Source organism: Pyrus communis, chromosome 1 (genome assembly GCF_041283825.1).
Source record: "Pyrus communis isolate YQ-2024b chromosome 1, ASM4128382v1, whole genome shotgun sequence".
Lineage (NCBI taxonomy): Eukaryota > Viridiplantae > Streptophyta > Magnoliopsida > Rosales > Rosaceae > Pyrus > Pyrus communis.
In genome coordinates, this window is record NC_142565.1 from 4,163,492 (window position 1) to 4,185,411 (window position 21,920).

General features: G+C 38.0%; 2 protein-coding genes across 2 annotated transcripts; one reads left to right on the forward strand and one right to left on the reverse strand.

The window, feature by feature from the left end:
* The first annotated feature begins 12,749 nt into the window (after positions 1–12,749).
* On the forward strand, positions 12,750–16,172 carry LOC148699000 (receptor-like protein EIX2). Its single transcript, XM_088693310.1, has 2 exons — positions 12,750–16,053; positions 16,117–16,172. Exon 1 carries the CDS (start codon positions 12,932–12,934, stop codon positions 15,860–15,862), a length of 2,931 nt encoding a protein of 976 aa, XP_088549436.1. The 5' UTR covers positions 12,750–12,931; the 3' UTR covers positions 15,863–16,053; positions 16,117–16,172.
* Positions 16,173–17,061: 889 nt separating this feature from the next.
* On the reverse strand, positions 17,062–20,565 carry LOC137721178 (uncharacterized). Its single transcript, XM_088688868.1, has 5 exons — positions 20,410–20,565; positions 19,583–20,170; positions 18,372–18,557; positions 18,112–18,234; positions 17,062–17,625 (listed from the first exon to the last, which is right to left on the reverse strand). The coding sequence occupies exons 1-5, from the start codon at positions 20,563–20,565 to the stop codon at positions 17,062–17,064; spliced, it is 1,617 nt and encodes a 538-aa protein (XP_088544994.1).
* Positions 20,566–21,920: the final 1,355 nt, after the last annotated feature.

Below are 21,920 nucleotides of genomic sequence, written 5' to 3' on the forward strand. Positions count from 1 at the left end.
AGAAGGTTTACTTTCAAACTTGACTTTGTTATGCATCTTCCAAATAGCCATTAGCAAGAAAAATCCTGAAGCTAGCCAGACATTGCGAAGTTGTGGAGAAAACCACCTTGAGACAAAAGCAAGTCATAAATCAGAGACAGAGCCCGTAGGTGGAAAAGTAGTGCCAAATTGGGTAGCTAGCCAACACCAAGCACGTTGTGCAAATTCACAACTAAAAAATAAGTGATCAATAGATTCAGAATACTTGTAACATAGTTGGCATATTGGAACCAGCGGAATGCCCCGTTGTTGAAGTTGATTCTTCATTGGGAGCTTTTTGAAAAGAATCTTCCAAACTAAAATAGAGTAGCAAGGTGGAATGAAAGGATGCCAAATAATGGAAGCCCAATTCTTAATAGGAAATCAATGACGAACAATTTCGTAGCTATCAGAAAACGAAAAGACTCCAGATGTAAAAGCTTCCCAAATTAACATGTCCTTGTCCTCATCAATCGGAAGAGGCATTTCTAAAATCTCTTTAGCTAGGTCAAGAAAAGTAGAAGAAAAAACCTATTTTCCCATACGAATAATTTTTTAGACCTTAGTACGAGATAGAGAATGAGCAATCTCAGTTGCACCAACGCCATCCATAATAGGCATATCCAACCATTTATCAACCCAAAGAGAAGTACTAAAACCATTTCCAATCACCCAACGACGATTCTAAAACAAGATATGAAGAATGGATTTAATACTAGGCCATATAGAAGATCGCTTGTAACTACAAGAATATAAACGACCATGTAGCTGGAATCGTTCTCGAAAATAAACACGGCAAGGAGAATCAGAAGTAATAATAACCCATCCAAGCTTTAAGAGAGCTGTAGTATTTAGAGAGTAAAGATCACACAATCCCAAACTACCCTCATTCTTCGGAGCACATAGACGCCAAGAAACGGTAACAATCTTCTTAGAGGTCACATCACCAGACCATATAAAGTTGCGAGCACATCGCGAAAAAGACCTCAGCAAGGAAGAAGGCCACTGATAAACAGAAAAACTATGCAAAAGCATACTCTGAAAAACTGATTGAATGAGTTGAATTATTCCTGCCATAGATAAAAGTTTCCCCTTCCAACCTGTTAACTTATTAGCTTTAGATTTATCTGCCAAGGCTTGAAGATGACACCTCTTAGGCTTGCCACAAAAGATTGGAACTCCTAAATAGACAAATGGTACTTTGCCTTCTTTGAATCCCAAGTAACTCTCAACCACAACTTTGCGGTGCCTTGAAGTAGAGCCCAAGTAGAAAGTACTTTTTGCCTTATTGATAAATTGACCAGAAGGCCTGCTATATCTATCCAAAAAACCTTGCAAATTACGCAATGTGGCACCATCACTTCGACAGAAAATGAATAAGTCATCTGCATAGAGAACATGAGAAGGAGAGATACAACATCTTGGGGCAAAAATTGGCTTAGTAAGCCCATCAAGTTGGAGAAGACTCAGACTCCTTGATATAACCTCCTCAGCTAGACAAAAAAGTAACGGAGAGAGAGGATCCCCTTGGCGCACTCCTCGAGAAAAAGAGAAAAAACCATGCGAGGAACTATTGATTAAGATGGACAATTTAGTAGATCTTAAGATAGTAGAAACCCAGTCCATAAAACAAGTGGAAAACCCAAAGTACCCGGAGTAGAAATGACCAATCTATAGTATCAAAAGCCTTAGCTATATCAACTTTAACTCCCATATTACCACCACGAGATTTTTTGTCAAGCACATTGAAACATTCTAAAACAAGGACAATACAATCTGTGATAGGTCGCCCAGGTATGAAAGTAGCTTGTTGAGGAGAAATAATGCGTTGAACAACATGAGAAAGACGAACTACCAAAATTTTGGGAACAATCTAGAAAAGAAAATTTGCCAAAGCAATAGGTCTAAATTGGGTAATGGAAATAACATTTTCCATCTACGGTATCAGAACCAAGAAATTACTATTGGCATTAGGGTATAACCAATTCGATTGACAGAATTGCTTCACAAATTGAATAACATCAAAGCCAACAATATCCCAACAATGGTAATAGAAAAAACTTGGAAAAGCATCTGGCCTGGGTGTACTAGAAGCACTTAAAGAGAAAAATGTCTTCTTAATTTCCTCATCAATAGGTAATGCAGATAAAAGATCATTTTCAGAATCAGTAACCATTGGCCGAATGATCTCACAAACCTCATCAATACCTGAAGGAGTGAAAGAAGAACCGAACAAAGTCTGATAGAAATTAACAATATGGTTCTCAATTGCCTGCGGATGAGTAAGAAGATTATCTCCATCAAGAATACAACTGATACAAGAGCTGGAGGATTTAATACAAGCATAGGCATGAAAGAAAGAAGAATTTATATCCTCTTCAGTCAACCACTTAACATGAGCTCTATCTTTCCAAAAGGCCTCTTGCATTTTAAGAGACTCAATTACTGTAATCTTGGCGACAATCTCCTCTTCGAAAAGATCATTATTGATACCCTCAGTTGAGATTCTCTGTTGAATCATAGAGAGTTTATGCCGAGGATCAGCCACTCTATTATGGACATCACCAAAAACTGAAAAGTTCCATTGGACAGCAAACAATTTGTAAAGCTTTCAATTTTTGCAGAATGATAAACATATGACAACCATAGGCAACTGTATTCCTCCAACACTAAGTTACAGTCTCGACAAGATGACCACTACTCAAAACTCTTGAACCAGAAAAGATAAGAGGGTTATGATCTAAGACTACCTTTGGCAACGCTATGCATTTAGAGTGAGGCCAAGAATCAAACCAACTTATATCACACAAAGAACGATCCAACCCTCTTTCTGTGCGACCACGAAACCTCCAACCATGTAAAAGCTGCCCCAGAAGTGTTCAAGTGAGTAAAGTTACAAGAGTAAGACATATTACTAAACTCAGCGCAGGAAGTTTGAGACAGTCTGCCTCCTCCCATCTGCTCGTGGGCACCCAGGATAGCATTGAAATCGCCAATAGCCATCCATGGAACTTGTGTTTATGAGCGCAGAGTAATAAAGTCAGCCCATAGGTCTCTTCTTTTAATAGATGAAGTGCTTGCATAAACAAAGGTGAACTGATGTAACAATTTGTCCCGATTTTATCGAAACGAAAAGGGTATTTTTATGAAATTTGCATCTTGGGCTAGATATTTCTCTTTTAAAATTGTTTTTGGGTCTTAATAAGTATGCCCAAGGGGCCCACCTTTTGTTTGTTGTTCCCCGGGTCCAAGCCTTTCACCTCTCTCTCTCTCTCTCTCTTCTCTTCTTCTCCCCAAGCTCTGTCTCTGTCTCATTTCTATCTCTCTCCCTCTCGGTGCTCTTTTCTTCGACAAGAACACACACACGCACCCATACATATATACACATAGCCATCACGAGGACTTCACCATCATCTTCATCCTCTGAGCTTCATCTTTCTCTCCCTCACCTTCAGTATCCATCTCGGCACTGCGCACAATCACTGCCCTTCCAAACAAATGGTTTTGATTCCACTGGTACTACACTGCTTTTCTTGGTCATCTAGTTGTGCTTTGCTGGAATTATATCAGAATAATCATCAGAGGTTGTCACTACTTTTGGTTTTGTTGTTTCACCACTCTTTTCCCTGCTTGCTGCTGCTTTTCACTTACTCCCTTCGAGCTCATGTCATTAGTAATGACAGATTCCTTCACATTCCTCTGTTGCTGTAGGGGTCTTTCCACTTTAGCGCTGGGTGGTGTTGGCTTGGGTTTTTGACGGGTCGGGGTAGTGCTGGTAACCCCAACAGGAGTTCTAGTTGGCGATGCCCGTGGCTCTCGGTGCTGGTGTTGATGGCCACGACTTGCGTGTAGGAGGCATGGATGATGTTCTAGGAGAAGCCTTCTTTGTAACAGAAGGCTTTGCATTTTCCTCTCTAGGATTTGCAGGTTGAGATACTTTTCCAACAGATTTTTGCGGCTTCTGCGTAGCACCTTTTTTATCAATATCATTCGCCTTTGTAGAGGACATTTCGGCTTTCCTTTCATCAAGAATTCGCTGCATTGCTTTAAATTGTGCTTCTTTCTCTGCTCGCTTTCTAGAATTCTCACCTCGTAGTTTTTCATCTCTTCTCCTTGTAGTGGTCATAAAAGCCACCTCTCTGTTCAGAAGGAAGGCTTTGATTTCTGGTTGCTTGAGGCTTTGTAGATTTAACAGGCTTCAGAGGCTTAACAGGTTAGTTTCCATCATTTTCATCAGCATTTGGTTCAATTCTGCTTCCCTTTCTTGACTCCATTGCATTGAAGCTATTGATTTTCGATTACTATTCTCTCCCAGAGTTCTAGTAGAGTCTGCTTCAGTATCAATTGGACTAGATAAATTTTTCTCAAATCTTCCTTCGTTAACTGCCAGATGAGGAGCTTCAATAGTACTTTGATCTGTGGGCAAAAGATCAGACTCTGGTTTCATTTCTCCAAAATTACCCAACTTGTCATCATTTTGAGGATCACCACTCTTGCATTGTTGATACTGTTCTAAAATCTTGAACAGAGTATTCCTGCATTTTCACCACGATACTGACTTTGTAAGAACATTTAGCAGATAAATCTTCAAACAATGGATTCTTTCAGAGCAACTAACATTTCTCTTGGCCAAGCAATATTTTGAATACATCCATGGTTTCAATGTTTTTCCCCAACTGTAGGACTTTTCAGAAAAGGCAAATGTGGACTGTCAATGTCACCTGTTACAGCAGTTACAACTAATTTGAATCCATCAAATGCTCTTCGGCATAGCAACTTGAATTTACATGGACATCATTAAATCCTTCTGAATAAAATTACATATTAATGATCTCATTTCCAAGACACAGAATGTTTCAAACATGATTACCATCTTGCCCATAAGAAATAAGTAATGACCATCACCTTTCCCCTTATAAAACAAGAGGAAAAAAAATACACGTACCCGAACTTCAAGTAATCCATCTTCCATGGCTCGTAGTAGCCCATCCTCCATCATTCCAATCCATGTGAGTCCTCAATTCTAAAGGCTGAATTCCATCTCCTGCTTTGTGCAACTTAAAGTGAGAGTCCTTTCCCCTCCGCTCGCTCTTTCTTTTTTCTCTCTTTAACTTTATGAAATCAACACAATCCTGACCATTGAAAGAAAAAGAGAAAAAAGGGGAGAAAAATTAGTGGGGAAAGAGAATCTTAATCCAATAACTAGCATTTGCCTACACACTTTTGGCGCGTTTACGTAACCGTAATCAAAATAGAGGAATTTGATTGAGGATGAATTGAATTGAGAAGGAATTGGATTGAGAAGGAGTCAGAATCAGATTACTGTTGAAGCTGTTTACCTAAATGTTCTGGAATCGGAGTATAAATGAACTTTAGTTCATATAAGTTGTTTACTAATTCACATGAATCGGAATATAAATCAATAAGATTACTGAAATGCCCTTACTGTTTTTTGTTTTATTTTATCCTATATTTATTTTTAATAACATTTTAGTTAGGAGTTAAGATCAAAGAGCAAATATTTTTACATTTTAGTACCCTGTAGAAGCACATCTATCTCTATTTGATTTTAAGAATAAAAAAAACATTTCATAAAATAATTTATTAAAGAGAAAAATAAATTGCAATAAGTAGTAAGAAGAAAAGAGGTCAACCCCCTCTCTGGTTCTCAAAACAGGACGGTCTCCGTCTTCAGGGAAAAAAAAAAAGTTCTCCGTCCTCTTTGGTTCTAACAGAGGTGCGAAGGAACGCATATCTCTCTATCATTCTGGGTTTTGTTAGAAACTTGATTCTCATGATTGTTTTGATTTGTATCATTGTATGTGGTTTTGTATTTGTTTGCACCGCCATTGCCTTTGGAGCTCACCGTGAGTTGATAAAGATGAAATTGCAGGACTCTGTGATGGGTTGGAAAGGTGAAGTTGTTGGGGTACTTTCGGATTAGCCAAAAATCATGAGGGTCGTTTCGGTATAAAAGTTAGAATCCGGATGAAGAGTTTCTCCAGGAATCCAAATACCAGGTCTCTCCTAAGAATCCAAATCCGAGAATTTCCGGAGTGTGATTCCGGATTTTAGATGGGCCCCATGTGTTTTTTATTCCCTAAAATTTTAGTTAACACTGGAATCCCTTCAATAGGGAATGATTCCCTTTCATTTCATTCCAACTCCGGTTGGTAAACACGCTATTTTTGTGTATGAACACATTTTTTTAGAAAATGAGAATGAGAGAGGGAGGGAGAGAGAATGTGGGGGGAGTGGGGGGTTTCTACTTTTGGTTTTTTTTTTTTGTTTTTTTTTTTTTTTGTAATATTGGTGGTATTTTAACATCACCTGTAGGTGAGACTTCAATAAAAAACAGTAAAATTTGGACTTGTAAAATTACATTATTGCCCATCAATTTTTTTGTGTGATAGAAGACTAATTTGTCTTTTCAACCTCTTTTCGTTGACAAAAAGGATGTTATTAATTAATAAAGATTAGTATATGCTACGTTATCAATCAGTCATATAACTTCCACATCATCTTTTTTTTTTTTTTTAACAAATGATATTATTTATATTATGGAGGTGAGAACTAAGCTAAGCCTCAAAATAGACAAACAATAATGTGGTTCAAATGAGTCTTTGGCGATAATTGAACTGGCATCAATGTAAAGGCCGAGACAAAAGAAATTAATACCAACAAAGACAACAAACCTATATATTTCCAAGAAGATTAATTATTAAGGAATTACTTTAGAATTAGTACAGGATTATTATATAATTCTTTAGTTATTACAAGCGATATTATTACTCTAAGTTACACTAAAAAAACATAGGAGAATTTGAGCATAGGACACAATAAATTAAACAGAGATTATATCTAGCAAGAAAATCTACCACTTGCATCTATACTGATGATTATTCAAAATCTTACGTTTTTTATAAACGTTGCTACCTCTGAGCACACTATAATGGTGCATAAGGATGGAGGCAGCTAAGGCTCAATGGGATGGCCTGCTACTTATTAAAGTTTTGTGCGAAGGAAAAAAAAATATATAATGCTTACATAAGGGCAGGGAATATATGTATCATATTATTCACGCTTCTTCAAATAAATATAAAGTAAAAGACATATATAACTTGAATTTATTATATTTAAGTACTTTAATTGATCCGTTGAAATTTCTAAATAATATGTATAATAATAACCGATCATTGTGAAAAAAAAAATGCATACAAGTTGACCTAATGAAATTTGAGGAAAAAAAAAAAGCAATGAGATTATAGAAGATATTCTACTATCTTAATTTTTTTTTCCTCAAGTATAACTGGAGCGTAAGGTTGCCCCTGCTAAAAATGTTTCTCGCTCCCCTCCCTATGGTGCAACAATGTTATGGATTATTACTGTCTTAAACTACTTTTAATTCTGGATATGCATTTTTTTAGTAGGTAATACAATTAGCTCTCAAGAGAGCCCTAAAATATTAGGGAGAAAGCCTTAGAATCTGAAACGTATCTGCCATTAAAAATCAACATGTGCGAGAGCTAGAGCTGTCTAACCTCACATATTTTGGGTCAATCCTATAATCATGGATTGTGGTATTATTTATTCATAAACAACCAATAAACCTACTTCTCTAGCTAATCAGTAGAATAAAGCTGAAAAACGTAGATTTGAGATTTCAGAAAAGTTTAGATTGTTTTTGTATAGTTTTCGACCATAAATTCTTTTAATATATTGTGCGTCAAGAAAGAGAATGATGGCCGGACACACGACATGCATGTTCATTTATGCATCTCTGATGATAATAACAATTCTACTTACTTCAAGTGCCGCTGCCATCGCCGATGATACGATACCGATACCTTCCGATGGTTCCCAAGTAGCCAGCTGGTTCGATAATAATGTGAAAACCTACAATGAACGAAAGTCAAAGCTCGACCCTGCCCTTGTTGCATCTGAGCATGCTCCTCAGGTCATCAAGGTCAGCCTTGCAAAGCATCTGCCTGCTTGATTCAAATACCACAACCCCGGTTATTGTTTTGGTGAGGTGTTCTATTTATATGAAAAATCTTTGAGTCTTGAATATTTTAGGCATTGTGTCAGCAACTTCAGATGATTGTAAAGCAATAAATGGAGCGTTGATGCCTTCTACTTTACACGCGTATTTGTTTCGTTGGAATTAAACTTGCAATGTACAGATTTATACCAAGGAAAAGTCAGGGACTTTGGAGCCTGATATTCTTTGGTACAGTTTCTATTGCAAAATTAGGGAGCTATCCTTTCCATTTATGCTTCTATTTAGGAAGACTGGGGTGATAAAGATTTCTAAGGTGTTTTGGAGCTGCATTCATTTTTTGGAAGACCACATTAAGAAGCATTTTGTCAATTGATGCCTTATGAAAAATTTTCGATATCTAATCCTCCTTTTGTTTTAGTTTCGTGTTAGCACATGGTGTATTTTGCTTTGCTTGATGGTTGTTCGATGTGCCGTCAAATTTGAGTATCTTTACGTGGAAATGATTCCTAGTTGTTGCGGATTATAGCAGCACTTCGTTTTGATTTGTAAACAAACTATGTACTTTATCTTTGTCTTGAATTATAATATAACTTTTATCGATTAAATCTGGAAGACGATTTATTTTTTTTTTTTTTCTAAAAATTTACTATTTCTGCTAGATGCTCAAGTATTATGTCTTCTACTTTTCTACTTTCTTTTTTCATGTTTTTCCTTTGTGTAATAGGCTGATTACTTGAAACTATTATATTGATGACACAATACGATCTCAAATTATTTATTTAATATTTTATTATTTTATTGTTTTGTGATATTTAGCACATGATCAGCAAAGTCGAACGCATCACACAAAGTTCTATTATTTAAATGATTGTCTTGACCTGACTCATGGCACACTACACAATACAAATATACATATATATGTGTATTTAAATATTTTATTATGATGATAATCTTTCGTCACATCATTATTACGATATGCCACGTGGCACGGGCTACTAACACCACATACCGTATGCGTCCATGCTTGTCACTATAATGCAACTTTACCATGACTAATGACTATTCCCCAAGTGGAAGTTTGACCACATCACATATTTTCGCTCTTTCACTGTTAGGCCACGGTACACAATCCACAATGCAAAGTTATATGGTTTAAGATTATTAGAGCATTGTCCCAACATTCATGTGGTTTAAGATTATTAGAGCATTTTTAAATGATATGTTAAATATAGTATATCAAAATTTTATTTGATGGTTGATGTGGCAAATTAAATACAACTACGAAATCTTCTTATTTTTCAATGGTTGTGTTAAATATTTATTTTATTATTTTATCAGGCCTAGAGTTACATTAACTATTAAAAAATAATCAAAATTAGTTTTAGTTTGTATTCTATTGGTTGTTAATGGGATCCATGCATTAAAAAATTAAATTAAATATATTTGAATCCTTATTTGTTTGCTATCAAAAAAGGCAACTAGAAAGTAAGGAGTCAAATGACTCACATGCCACATCATGTATGACATATCCATTGGAGAATACTTGAATGTCTTTTAATCTTATTTGACATATTTGACATCTTCTTTGGAGATTGTCTTATGCTATGAATGCTTCCCAAATCCTCGGATTTCACTAATCCTAGTCGCATCACACATGTTTAAATAGGCATTTATTTGTGCAACCTTAACCAGCTGCCTAGTGCAATGTGATTGCCTTTAACTATGTCACTTATGCAACATGTGATTTACCACACAACTTAATAAATTATTTATTTGTAGTAGGCACATAGTACAATATTTTGCCTTGCCAAACTAATTTGATTTATTCATTATGCGTTCATACATATACTGTCATTTATTGTCAGGAATTATTGAGCAATTAGCTCTATTGATCAACATTGTTACTAATTAAAGAAGCCTACCAACTTATAGACCACTGAGCCACATGCTCATGGTGTCAAAGATTTAGTCCGAACAATGACCTCTTATTTGACTGGACACCCACTTGCTTGGACACTTGCTTATTTGGACACCTATGTGTTCAAACATCTGCGAGCTCAGACACCTATTCGTTCGAGCACTTACGAGATTGGACACCCATAAGCTTGGACACCATGAGCTCGGACCTCGACTCACGGACCCAACTCAATGTCCCTACATATGGTCCCGCCTCAAAGATCCTACGTGTGGACCCAATCCGCGGACCCTACACATAGACCCAATATGTGAACCCGACAAGCAGACCCGAGTAATATCAAGAAGTTAACTCATAATGAGTGCACGTTGACGTCAAGTGCATACTCGCAACAAGGAACGCTACGAGCCGAGCCGTCTCGCAACGAGCATAGCCCCCAGCTGAGCAACCGCCTCACCGAGAGCATTGCCTCTAGCCAAGCAACCTTGCAATGTGTGCTACCTCTAGCTGAGTATTGCTTCACTTTGAGCACCGCCTGATGTCGAGTACTGGTTCTGGACAATATCTAGTCACTTTGGCTAGCACATGGATTGAATTTGAAGTCTCCACTCTCCAACCAAAAGACTCTCTTCATTGAAGACTTGGGGGACTCATGTTGTACCATATATTGGGCCTCGGTATTTGGGCTTCTTTACTTAGCCCATGATTCATGTAAGAGGGAAGGAAACCCTTATTCTATAAAAGGGCTCCCCCACCCTCACTTAGGGGGTAGAGCAGTCGAGAGTTGCCTTGCTTGTACATTGTAATCCACACATTTACATAGTAAAACTGAACGGATACCAATGTGGACGTAGCCCCAACTTGAGGTGAATCACGATATATCTTTGTATTCTTGTGCGTTTGTGTGATTCACAGTCAGATTTACGTTAGTCCAAGATCGACCCGATTTTGTGATGCGTCCTCAGAGCTTGTCAATATCTCATCAAGAATTTATCCAGAAGACTGGGCCGCCCTGTTAATATTGCCTCACTATCTTATTATTTGTTTGAGAGAACAAAATCTGACTGTATAAAGTTGGAAGAGTATCTGTCCATATTTTCTTGTTCGGTTATTCATCCAGATACAAATTCTTGTTTACCTGAGAATACACGGGCTACATCAGCTATAATTAGGAAAACATTTCCGCTTTACTTTTCTTTGACGTTTGTACCATTCGTTGTTCTCCGCCTACACAAGGTAAATTCTTCAAAATCAGCCTTTTCTTTTCAGTTTTTACTATGATATTGCTTCTTCAACAATGATTGTCAGAAATGCTGCATTTACCTATTAGTTGTGCCGACCACGATATTGGATTTATTTCCATGCATGCACATTTGCCTTCAAAAGACAATTTGATGTCCAATTCTATAAGCTACTTTGTTATTGCGAGTTTGCAACTATCTTGAGCTAAGATCTAACTTTTTCACTCTTAAAAGGAATGTTCTGCAGACTTGGGGTTATTGCATTGCATTTTTACTCATATGTAGGATTCTCTGTTCTTTTTTCTTTTTTTTTGTTTTTTTTTTCTCTCTCTTTTCAAAGGAAAATCTTGACAGCAATTTTCAACTTTTCTTCCATTTAGATCATGGAGGCTCCTGCTCTCACCTTATTAATCGCTTCCTCTTAGAAATCTTGACAAGCTTGAATATTGGTTTGCAGGCGCAATATCTGCTCTTTCAGTTTTAGTAAACCGTCCCTGCTTCCAGATATTATGAACGCAGAGGTGCTGTTTTCCTACCGTGCCACTTACTCCTAAGCTGTGATTATCGAGAAGGAAATCTATTTCAACATTTGATGCTTAAATCCTTTTTTGTTCGTGTTGAATTTGATGAACAGTTGGGGATTTTATATTATTGGAAAATTGCATTATTGTTCGTGTTGAATTTGATGAACAGTTGGCGATTTTATATTATTGGAAAATTGCATTAAAGTGCCACATGATTTAGCACAGAACACTTTTAAAAAAAAGGATTTTGCTAACTCCTTTGGAGATGCTGTTATAGAAAGCATCACAAATTTTACGTTCATTTGCACTTGAGAAATGTTAAGGGGATTCTCTTAAAGTGGAGCCTCCATGGACTTTGACATCTCACCATTTAATGTCTATTCTCGTACCAACTTTGTGTGATGACAGAGAGTCCATGAATCAAGTGAATCTACATTTCTCTTTGCATTATGGTGTCATATCCCAGTAAATATCACATCCATTAAAGAAATTAACTTTTCATCTCTATTTGTGTTACACTTCCAACACTCAAAGACCTTTTGAAGGACCGACGATTCCCAATTCCAAGTGGGGTCCGTCTCTATACATGTTTGTGATTACTAAACATATTTGTCACGTTATCAGTTAACGGTTAATTTAACAGACTTTTTAACAGTTGTATGAAATTTAAAAAAAATAATACTAAATGTATGAGATTGAAATGTTTTAAAAATATTGTATGAGATTGTAATTACACCGAAAGATGAGGGGGTAAAATGTAATTTACCTTTTTAATTTATATGTTACTATCGGTCCTGCCGTGAAGAACAACCTCATTGCCGGCCTTTGTTTATTTTTCAGTTTCCTTGTTTGTTTTTAGATGTGTAGCTTGCTTGTAATTTGTCATTACATTATATGTTACTGTCGGTCCTGTCGTGAAGAACAGCCTCATTGCCGGCCTTTGTTTATTTTTCAGTTTCCTTGTTTGTTTTTAGATGTGTAGCTTGCTTTTAATTTGTCATTACCTGATACGACATTAGTTTAATCAATCTTATCATCTATGAAACTTCTGTCCAAGATTCCTAGAGTGAGTCCGAGTGCTACTCTCATTGATGTGCATCGATTTTGAAAATGCAGTCTCATGCCGTAGAGGATGGTTTAGAAAAAGTGAGGCTCCCTAGTATATATAGCTAGCACTACTCTGGATGGTTCATTGCTCATACACATCACCTGCTTCATACACTAGAACTTTATGGAGAGAAGCATGAGAGTTGTTTTACTACTAATCAGGGTTCTAGCCGTTGCAACCATTACTTTCAGTATTGGTTTATGCAATGGAATTCCCGGTTGGCCTCCGCTTTGCAAAGAAAGCGAAAGACAAGCACTTCTGATGTTCAAGCAAGATCTCGAGGACCCTGCCAAACAGCTTTCGTCGTGGGTTGCAGACGAAGGTTCAGACTGTTGCCGTTGGACACGAGTTGTTTGTGATCACATAACCGGCCACATCCACGAGCTGCACCTTAATAGTTCCGACTCTGATTGGGGTTCCGACTCTTTCTTCGGTGGTAAGATAAATCCTTCTTTGCTCAGTTTAAAGTATCTCAACTACTTGGACCTAAGCAACAATGGCTTCTCAACACAAATTCCTAGTTTCTTTGGTTCTATGACAAGTTTAACACATCTTAATCTTGGATACTCATTGTTTGATGGAGTAATTCCTCATAAACTAGGAAATCTCTCCAGTCTACGTTATCTCAATCTCAGTTTTAACGATCTAAAGGTAGAGAACCTTCAGTGGATTTCTGGTCTTTCTCTGTTAAAACACTTGGACTTGAGTTCTGTAGATCTTAGCAAAGCATTTGACTGGTTGCAAGTTACAAACATGCTCCCTTCTTTGGTAGAGTTAGATATGTCTGGTTGTGGAGTTGATCAAATTTCCCCTTTACCCACCACAAATTTTACTTCCCTGGTCGTCCTGGATCTTTCTTTCAACAGTTTTAATTCTTTGATGCCGAGGTGGGTTTTCAGTCTTAAAAATCTAGTTTCTCTTTATCTTAGTGGTTGTGGTTTCCAAGGTCCAATTCCTAGCATTTCACTGAATATCACATCTTTGAGGGAAATGGATTTGTCAAACAATTCTATTAGTCTTGATCCGATTCCCAAATGGTTGTTTAACCAAAAATTCCTGAAATTGAATCTAGAAGCCAATCAACTTACAGGACAACTTCCAAGCTGTATTCAGAATATGACTGGTCTTACAACTCTTAATCTCAGGGGGAACGAATTCAATTCCACCATACCTGAATGGTTGTATAGCTTGAACAATCTTGAGTCTTTACTTCTTTCTCACAATGCCTTACGTGGTGAAATATCGAGTTCCATTGGAAACCTTAAAAGTTTAAGGCACTTTGATCTTTCAGGTAATTCAATATCAGGTCCCATTCCAATGTCCCTTGGAAACCTGTCAAGTTTAGTAGAACTAGACATTTCTGGAAATCAGTTTAATGGAACTTTCATAGAAGTTATTGGTAAACTCAAAATGCTAACAGATTTGGATATATCTTATAATTCGTTCGAAGGTGTGGTGTCAGAAGTTTCTTTTAGTAACCTTGCAAAATTGAAGCATTTCATTGCAAAAGGAAACTCGTTTACTCTGAAAACCAGTCGAGATTGGCTTCCTCCTTTTCAACTTGAAAGATTACGATTGGATTCATGGCATATGGGACCTGAATGGCCAATGTGGCTTCAGACACAAACGCAGTTAACAGATCTAAGCTTATCTGGTACAGGAATTTCAAGTACTATTCCAACTTGGTTTTGGAACTTAACTTCCCAATTAGGTCATCTGAATCTCTCTCACAATCAATTGTATGGGAAGATTCAAAATATAGTTGTTGCTCGTCATTCAGTAGTTGATCTTGGTTCTAACCAATTCACTGGTGCATTGCCTATTGTTCCCACCACATTATTTTGGCTAGATCTTTCCAATTCATCATTTTCTGGATCTGTTTTACACTTTTTCTGTGGTAGGAGGGATGAACCATACCTACTTTATATTCTTCATCTCGGGAACAATCTTCTCACTGGAAAAGTACCCGACTGTTGGATGAATTGGCCATCATTGGGATTCCTAAATTTAGAAAACAATCACCTAACTGGGAATGTCCCAATGTCTATGGGATACTTGCACAAGCTGCAATCGCTGCACTTGCGTAATAATCACTTGTACGGAGAATTGCCACCTTCCCTACAAAACTGTACCAGGTTGTCAACTATTGATCTCAGTGACAATGAGTTTTTCGGAAGCATACCAATATGGATAGGGAAAAGCCTTTCAGGGTTGCATGTTCTTAACCTTCGTTCAAATAAGTTTGAAGGAGACATTCCCAATGAAGTTTGTTATTTAAAAAGTCTCCAGATATTGGACCTTGCACATAACAAACTCTCAGGAATGATACCGAGATGCTTCCACAATTTGAGCGCCTTGGCTAATTTTTCAGAGTCATTTTGTGCAAGTAGTTTTTGGGGTAGAGATGAGGAAATGGTTCCAGAGAATGCAATCTTGGTAACGAAAGGGATAGAAATGGAATATACCAAGATTCTGGGATTCGTAAAAGGCATGGACCTTTCATGCAACTTTATGTATGGAGAGATCCCTGAAGAGCTTACTGGCCTCCTCGCATTGCAGTCACTCAATTTATCGAATAATCGCTTCACCGCAAGAATTCCTTCAAAGATTGGTAATATGGCACGGTTAGAATCTCTTGATTTTTCCATGAACCAACTTGATGGTGAAATTCCTCCAAGCATGACGAATTTGACATTTCTGAGTCACTTAAACTTGTCCTACAACAATTTGACGGGACGAATTCCAGAAAGCACTCAGCTGCAGAGCCTTGATCAGTCTAGCTTCGTCGGCAACAAACTATGCGGAGCTCCACTCAACAAGAATTGCAGCTCAAATGGGGTGATACCGCCACCGACAGTTGAGCAAGACGGAAGAGGAGGATACTGTTTACTTGAAGATGAGTGGTTCTACTTGAGCTTGGGAGTTGGATTCTTCACGGGGTTTTGGATTGTGCTTGGTTCTTTGTTGGTAAACATGCCATGGAGCATTCTTCTTTCACAGTTGCTGAATAGGATAATGCTTAAAATGTATCATGTAATTGTTGAATATGTTTAGCTTTGTTTTGTACTTTTAGTAAGTTTGTTAGCATTTTCCTTGCTGTGACAAATATGCCAGTATGGTTGTGTTGTATGATTTTGTCAAATTTCATCCTCTTGGTTTCGTTGTATTTTTCTTTCAGGTTTGGCTTTAGAGGGATTAGGTTTAATGTCCTCCCTTGTATCGTTTTTGTTTTCATTTCTAGAAGGGTAAGGTTTATGTCCGCCCTTCTTACTCAATGTTATTTTTCTCCTTTTCTTGGCATTGTGAAGGGTAAGGTTTATGTCCCCCCTTCTTACTCAATGTTGTTTTTCTCCTTTTCTTGGCATTATGAAGGGCAAGGTTTATGTCCCCCCCTGACTAGGTGTAACTTTTTTTTCGTTATCAATAAAATATCCCTTGTACCGTCGAGGTTTTCTTAAAAAATAAAAAATAAAAAATTTATCCCATATAAAATTAAAAGATTTGTTTTCTGAAAAAGTAACTCTTCATTCAACAGAAGTAAATTGAATGACATGAGAAATGCGTGAATATGGATTAGGGATTAGTAACCTATTAATTAATTATCAGCAAAATCACGTTGTTCACATTATTTAGTGGTTGTAGTTTTAATTATTTTTCATTTACAATTTTGCCCCTCGATCTTTCTTTTGTTCTCCCTCACTTTTTTTTTTTTTTTTTTTTTTTTGTAGACAGAGGTAAATTTATTGTTAGGTTACACCTAGTCATGGGGGACATAAACGTTACCCCTCATAGAACAAGAAAAACGAAATACAAAGAGGAGGGACATACACCTTACCCCTTTTGAAAAAGAGAATACAGGAAAAAAAAAAAAAAAAAAAAAGGGGAGACATAGACCATACCCTTCTTGAAAAAGAAAATACAAGAATAGATTGGGTGGACATATACCCAAACCCCTCTATAAACCTTAAAAGGTAAGAATCTGCAAGACAAGCTGCAAAACGAAAAAAGAAATCCAAAAAGATTAGGTAGAAAAGGGAAATCACACATCAAGAAAATGAGACAAACCTGTAGGCTGGCATGCCCAAGAAATATGAATGCAGAAGAGGAAGAATCTCTATAGGGGGAGCGGAATGCCAAATAAGTGAAGATGAGAGAAGCCCTAAATTGGCTAATTTGTCAGCAACAGCATTCCCTTCTCGAAATGTATGAGAGCAACAGAAAACCATGTTTTGTAATCGGAGAATACAATTGTTCTAGCATGTCTGGAGTGACCAAGGATGAGAGAATGATCCAAAAGCGAAACAGGATATCACGCTAGAAGAGTCACTTTCAAGCCATAGATTTTTCCAACCTTGTGCGTGAGCCAATTCCACAGCAAGGATGACAGCATGGAGCTCCGCATAGAAAGAAGTACGATACCTAAAGCTTACAGAGAAACCACCAAGAAAATAGCCCGCAAAATCTCGAAAAACCCCGCCACAAGCCGCATGACCCGAGTTACCTTTAGCAAGGCCATCAGTATTCACTTTGACCCAAGAAAAATGAGGGGGATGCCAAAGAACAGGGACTATAAAAAGAGCTTTATAAGACTTAGCCAAGATTCCAAGAGAGACAAAAAGTTGCCTATCCAAAATGCCTCGTACATGACCAGGGGTGAGAACTCCAACCTGCCTAATCCAGGCCGAGGTGGAACGGCAAAGGCGTGAGAAGGAAGAAGGTTTACTTTCAAACTTCACTTTGTTATGCATCTTCCAAATAGCCAATAGCAAGAAAAATCCTGAAGCTAGCCAGACATTGCGAAATTGTGGAGAAAACCGCTTTGAGACAAAAGCAAGCCATAAATCAGAGACGGAGCCCGTAGGTGGAAAAGTAGTGCCAAATTAGGAAGCTAGCCAACACCAAGCACGTTGTACAAATTCACAACTAAAAAATAAGTGATCAATAGATTCAGAATACTTGTAACATAGTTGGCATATTGGAACCAGCGGAATGCCCCGTTGTTGAAGTTGATTCTTCGTTGGGAGCTTTTTGAAAAGAATCTTCCAAACTAAAATAGAGTAGCGAGGTGGAATGAAAGGACGCCAAATAATGGAAGCCCAATTCTTAACAGGAAATCAATGACGAACAATTTCATAACTATCAGAAAACGAAAAGACTCTAGATGTAGAAGCTTCCCAAATTAACATGTCCTTGTCCTCATCAATCGGAAGAGGCATTTCTAAAATCTCTTTAGCTAGGTCAAGAAAAGTAGAAGAAAAAATAGAATGAATAACCTATTTTCCCATACGAATAGTTTTTTAGACCTTAGTACGAGATAGAGAATGAGCAATCCCAATTGCACCAACGCCGTCCATAATAGGCATATCCAACCATTTATCAACCCAAAGAGAAGTACTAAAACCATTTCCAATCACCCAACGACGATTCTGAAACAAGATATGAGAATGGATTTAATACCAAGCCATATAGAAGACCGCTTGTGACTACAAGAATATAAACGACCATGTAGCTGGAATCGTTCTCGAAAATAAACACTCCAAGGAGAATCAGAAGTAATAATAACCCATCCAAGCTTTAAGAAAGCTGTAGTATTTAGAGAGTAAAGATCACACAATCCCAAACTACCCTCATTCTTCGGAGAACATATCTGACGCCAGGAAACGGTAACAATCATCTTAGAGGTCACATCACTAGACCATATAAAGTTGCGAGCACATCGCAAAAAAGACCTCAGCAAGGAAGAAGGCCACTGATAAACAGAAAAACTATGCAAAAGCATACTCTGAAAAACTGATTGAATGAGTTGAATTATTCCTGCCATAGATAAAAGTTTCCCCTTCCAACCTGTTAACTTATTAGCTTTAGCTTTATCTGCCAAGGCTTGAAGATGACACCTCTTAGGCTTGCCACAAAAGATTGGAACTCCTAAATAGACAAATGGTACTTTGCCTTCTTTGAATCCCAAGTAACTCTCAACCACAACGTTGCGGTGCCTTGAAGTAGAGCCCCAAGTAGAAAGTACTTTTTGCCTTATTGATAAATTGACCAGAGGGCCTACTATATCTATCCAAAAAACCTTGCAAATTACGCAATGTGGCATCATCACTTCGACAGAAAATGATTAAGTCATCTGCATAAAGAACATGAGAAGGAGAGATACAACATCTTGGAGCAAAAATTGGCTTAGTAAGCCCATCAAGTTGGAGAAGACTCAGACTCCTTGATATAACCTCCTCAGCTAGACAAAAAAGTAACGGAGAGAGAGGATCCCCTTGGCGCACTCCTCGAGAACAAGAGAAAAAAACCATGCGGGGAACTATTGATTATGATGGACAATTTAGTAGATCTTAAGATAGTAGAAACCCAGTCCATAAAACAAGTGGAAAACCCAAAGTTAGTAAGCACCCGGAGTAGAAAGGACCAATCTATAGTATAAAAAGCCTTAGCTATATCAACTTTGACTCCCATATTTCCACCACGAGATTTTTTGTCAAGCACATTGAAACATTCTAAAACAAGGACAATACAATCTGTGATACGTCGCCCAGGTATGAAAGTAGCTTGTTGAGGAGAAATAATGCGTTGAACAACATGAGAAAGACAAACTACCAAAATTTTGGGAATAATCTAGAAAAGAAAATTTGCCAAAGCAATAGGTCTAAATTGGGTAATAGAAATAACATTTTCCACCTACGGTATCAGAACCAAGAAATTACTATTGGCATTAGGGTATAACCAATTCGATTGAAAGAATTGCTTCACAAATTGAATAACATCAAAGCCAACAATATCCCAACAATGGTAATAGAAAAAACCTGGAAAAGCACCTGGCCTGGGCGTACTAGAAGCACTTAAAGAGAAAAATGTCTCCTTAATTTCCTCATCAATAGGTAATGCAGATAAAAGATCATTTTCAGAATCAGTAACCATTGGCCGAATGATCTCACAAACCTCATCAATACCTGAAGGAGTGAAAGAAGAACCGAACAAAGTCTGATAGAAATTAACAATATGGTTCTCAATTGCCTGCGGATGAGTAAGAAGATTATCTCCATCAAGAATACAACTGATACAAGAGCTGGAGGATTTAATACAAGCATAGGCATGAAAGAAAGAAGAATTTATATCCTCTTCAGTCAACCACTTAACATGAGCTCTATCTTTCCAAAAGGCCTCTTGCATTTTAAGAGACTCAATTACTGTAATCTTGGCGACAATCTCCTCTTCGAAAAGATCATTATTGATACCCTCAGTTGAGATTCTCTGTTGAATCATAGAGAGTTTATGCCGAGGATCAGCCACTCTATTATGGACATCACCAAAAACTGAAAAGTTCCATTGGACAGCAAACAATTTGTAAAGCTTTCAATTTTTGCAGAATGATAAACATATGACAACCATAGGCAACTGTATTCCTCCAACACTAAGTTACAGTCTCGACAAGATGACCACTACTCAAAACTCTTGAACCAGAAAAGATAAGAGGGTTATGATCTAAGACTACCTTTGGCAACGCTATGCATTTAGAGTGAGGCCAAGAATCAAACCAACTTATATCACACAAAGAACGATCCAACCCTCTTTCTGTGCGACCACGAAACCTCCAACCATGTAAAAGCTGCCCCAGAAGTGTTCAAGTGAGTAAAGTTACAAGAGTAAGACATGTTACTAAACTCAGCGCAGGAAGTTTGAGACAGTCTGCCTCCTCCCATCTGCTCGTGGGCACCCAGGATAGCATTGAAATCGCCAATAGCCATCCATGGAACTTGTGTTTATGAGCGCAGAGTAATAAAGTCAGCCCATAGGTCTCTTCTTTTAATAGATGAAGTGCTTGCATAAACAAAGGTGAACTGATGTAACAATTTGTCCCGATTTTATCGAAACGAAAAGGGTATTTTTGTGAAATTTGCATCTTGGGCTAGATATTTCTCTTTTAAAATTGTTTTTGGATCTTAATAGGTATGCCCAAGGGGCCCACCTTTTGTTTGTTGTTCCCCGGGTCCAAGCCTTTCACCTCTCTCTCTCTCTCTCTTCTCTTCTTCTCCCCAAGCTCTGTCTCTGTCTCATTTCTATCTCTCTCCCTCTCGGTGCTCTTTTCTTCGACAAGAACACACACACGCACCCATACATATATACACATAGCCATCACGAGGACTTCACCATCATCTTCGTCCTCTGAGCTTCATCTTTCTCTCCCTCACCTTCAGTATCCATCTCGGCACTGCGCACAATCACTGCCCTTCCAAACAAATGGTTTTGATTCCACTGGTACTACACTGCTTTTCTTGGTCATCTAGTTGTGCTTTGCTGGAATTATATCAGAATAATCATCAGAGGTTGTCACTACTTTTGGTTTTGTTGTTTCACCACTCTTTTCCCTGCTTGCTGCTGCTTCTCATTTACTCCCTTCGAGCTCATGTCATTAGTAATGACAGATTCCTTCACATTCCTCTGTTGCTGTGGGGGTCTTTCCACTATAGCGCTGGGTGGTGTTGGCTTCGGTTTTTGACAGGTTGGGGTAGTGCTGGTAACCCCAACAGGAGTTCTAGCAGGCGATGCCCCTGTGGCTCTCCGTGTTGGTGTTGATGGCCACGACTTGCGTGTGGCAGGCATGGGTGATGTTCTAGGAGAAGCCTTCTTTGTAACAGAAGGCTTTGCATTTTCCTCTCTAGGATTTGCAGGTTGAGATACTTTTCCAACTGATTTCTGCGGCTTCTGCGTAGCACGTTTTTTATCAATATCATTCGCCTTTGTAGAGGACATTTCGGCTTTCCTTTCACCAAGAATTCGCTGCATTGCTTTAAATTGTGCTTCTTTCTCTGCTCGCTTTCTAGAATTCTCACCTCGTAGTTTTTCATCTCTCTTCTCCTTGTAGTGGTCATAAAAGCCACCTCTCTGTTCAGAAGGAAGGCTTTGATTTCCGGTAGCTTGAGGCTTTGTAGAGTTAACAGGCTTCAGAGGCTTAACAGGTTTAGTTTCCATCATTTTCATCAGCATTTGGTTCAATTCTGCTTCCCTTTCTTGACTCCATTGCATTGAAGCTATTGATTTTCGATTACTATTCTCTCCCAGAGTTCTAGTAGAGTCTGCTTCAGTATCAATTGGACTAGAT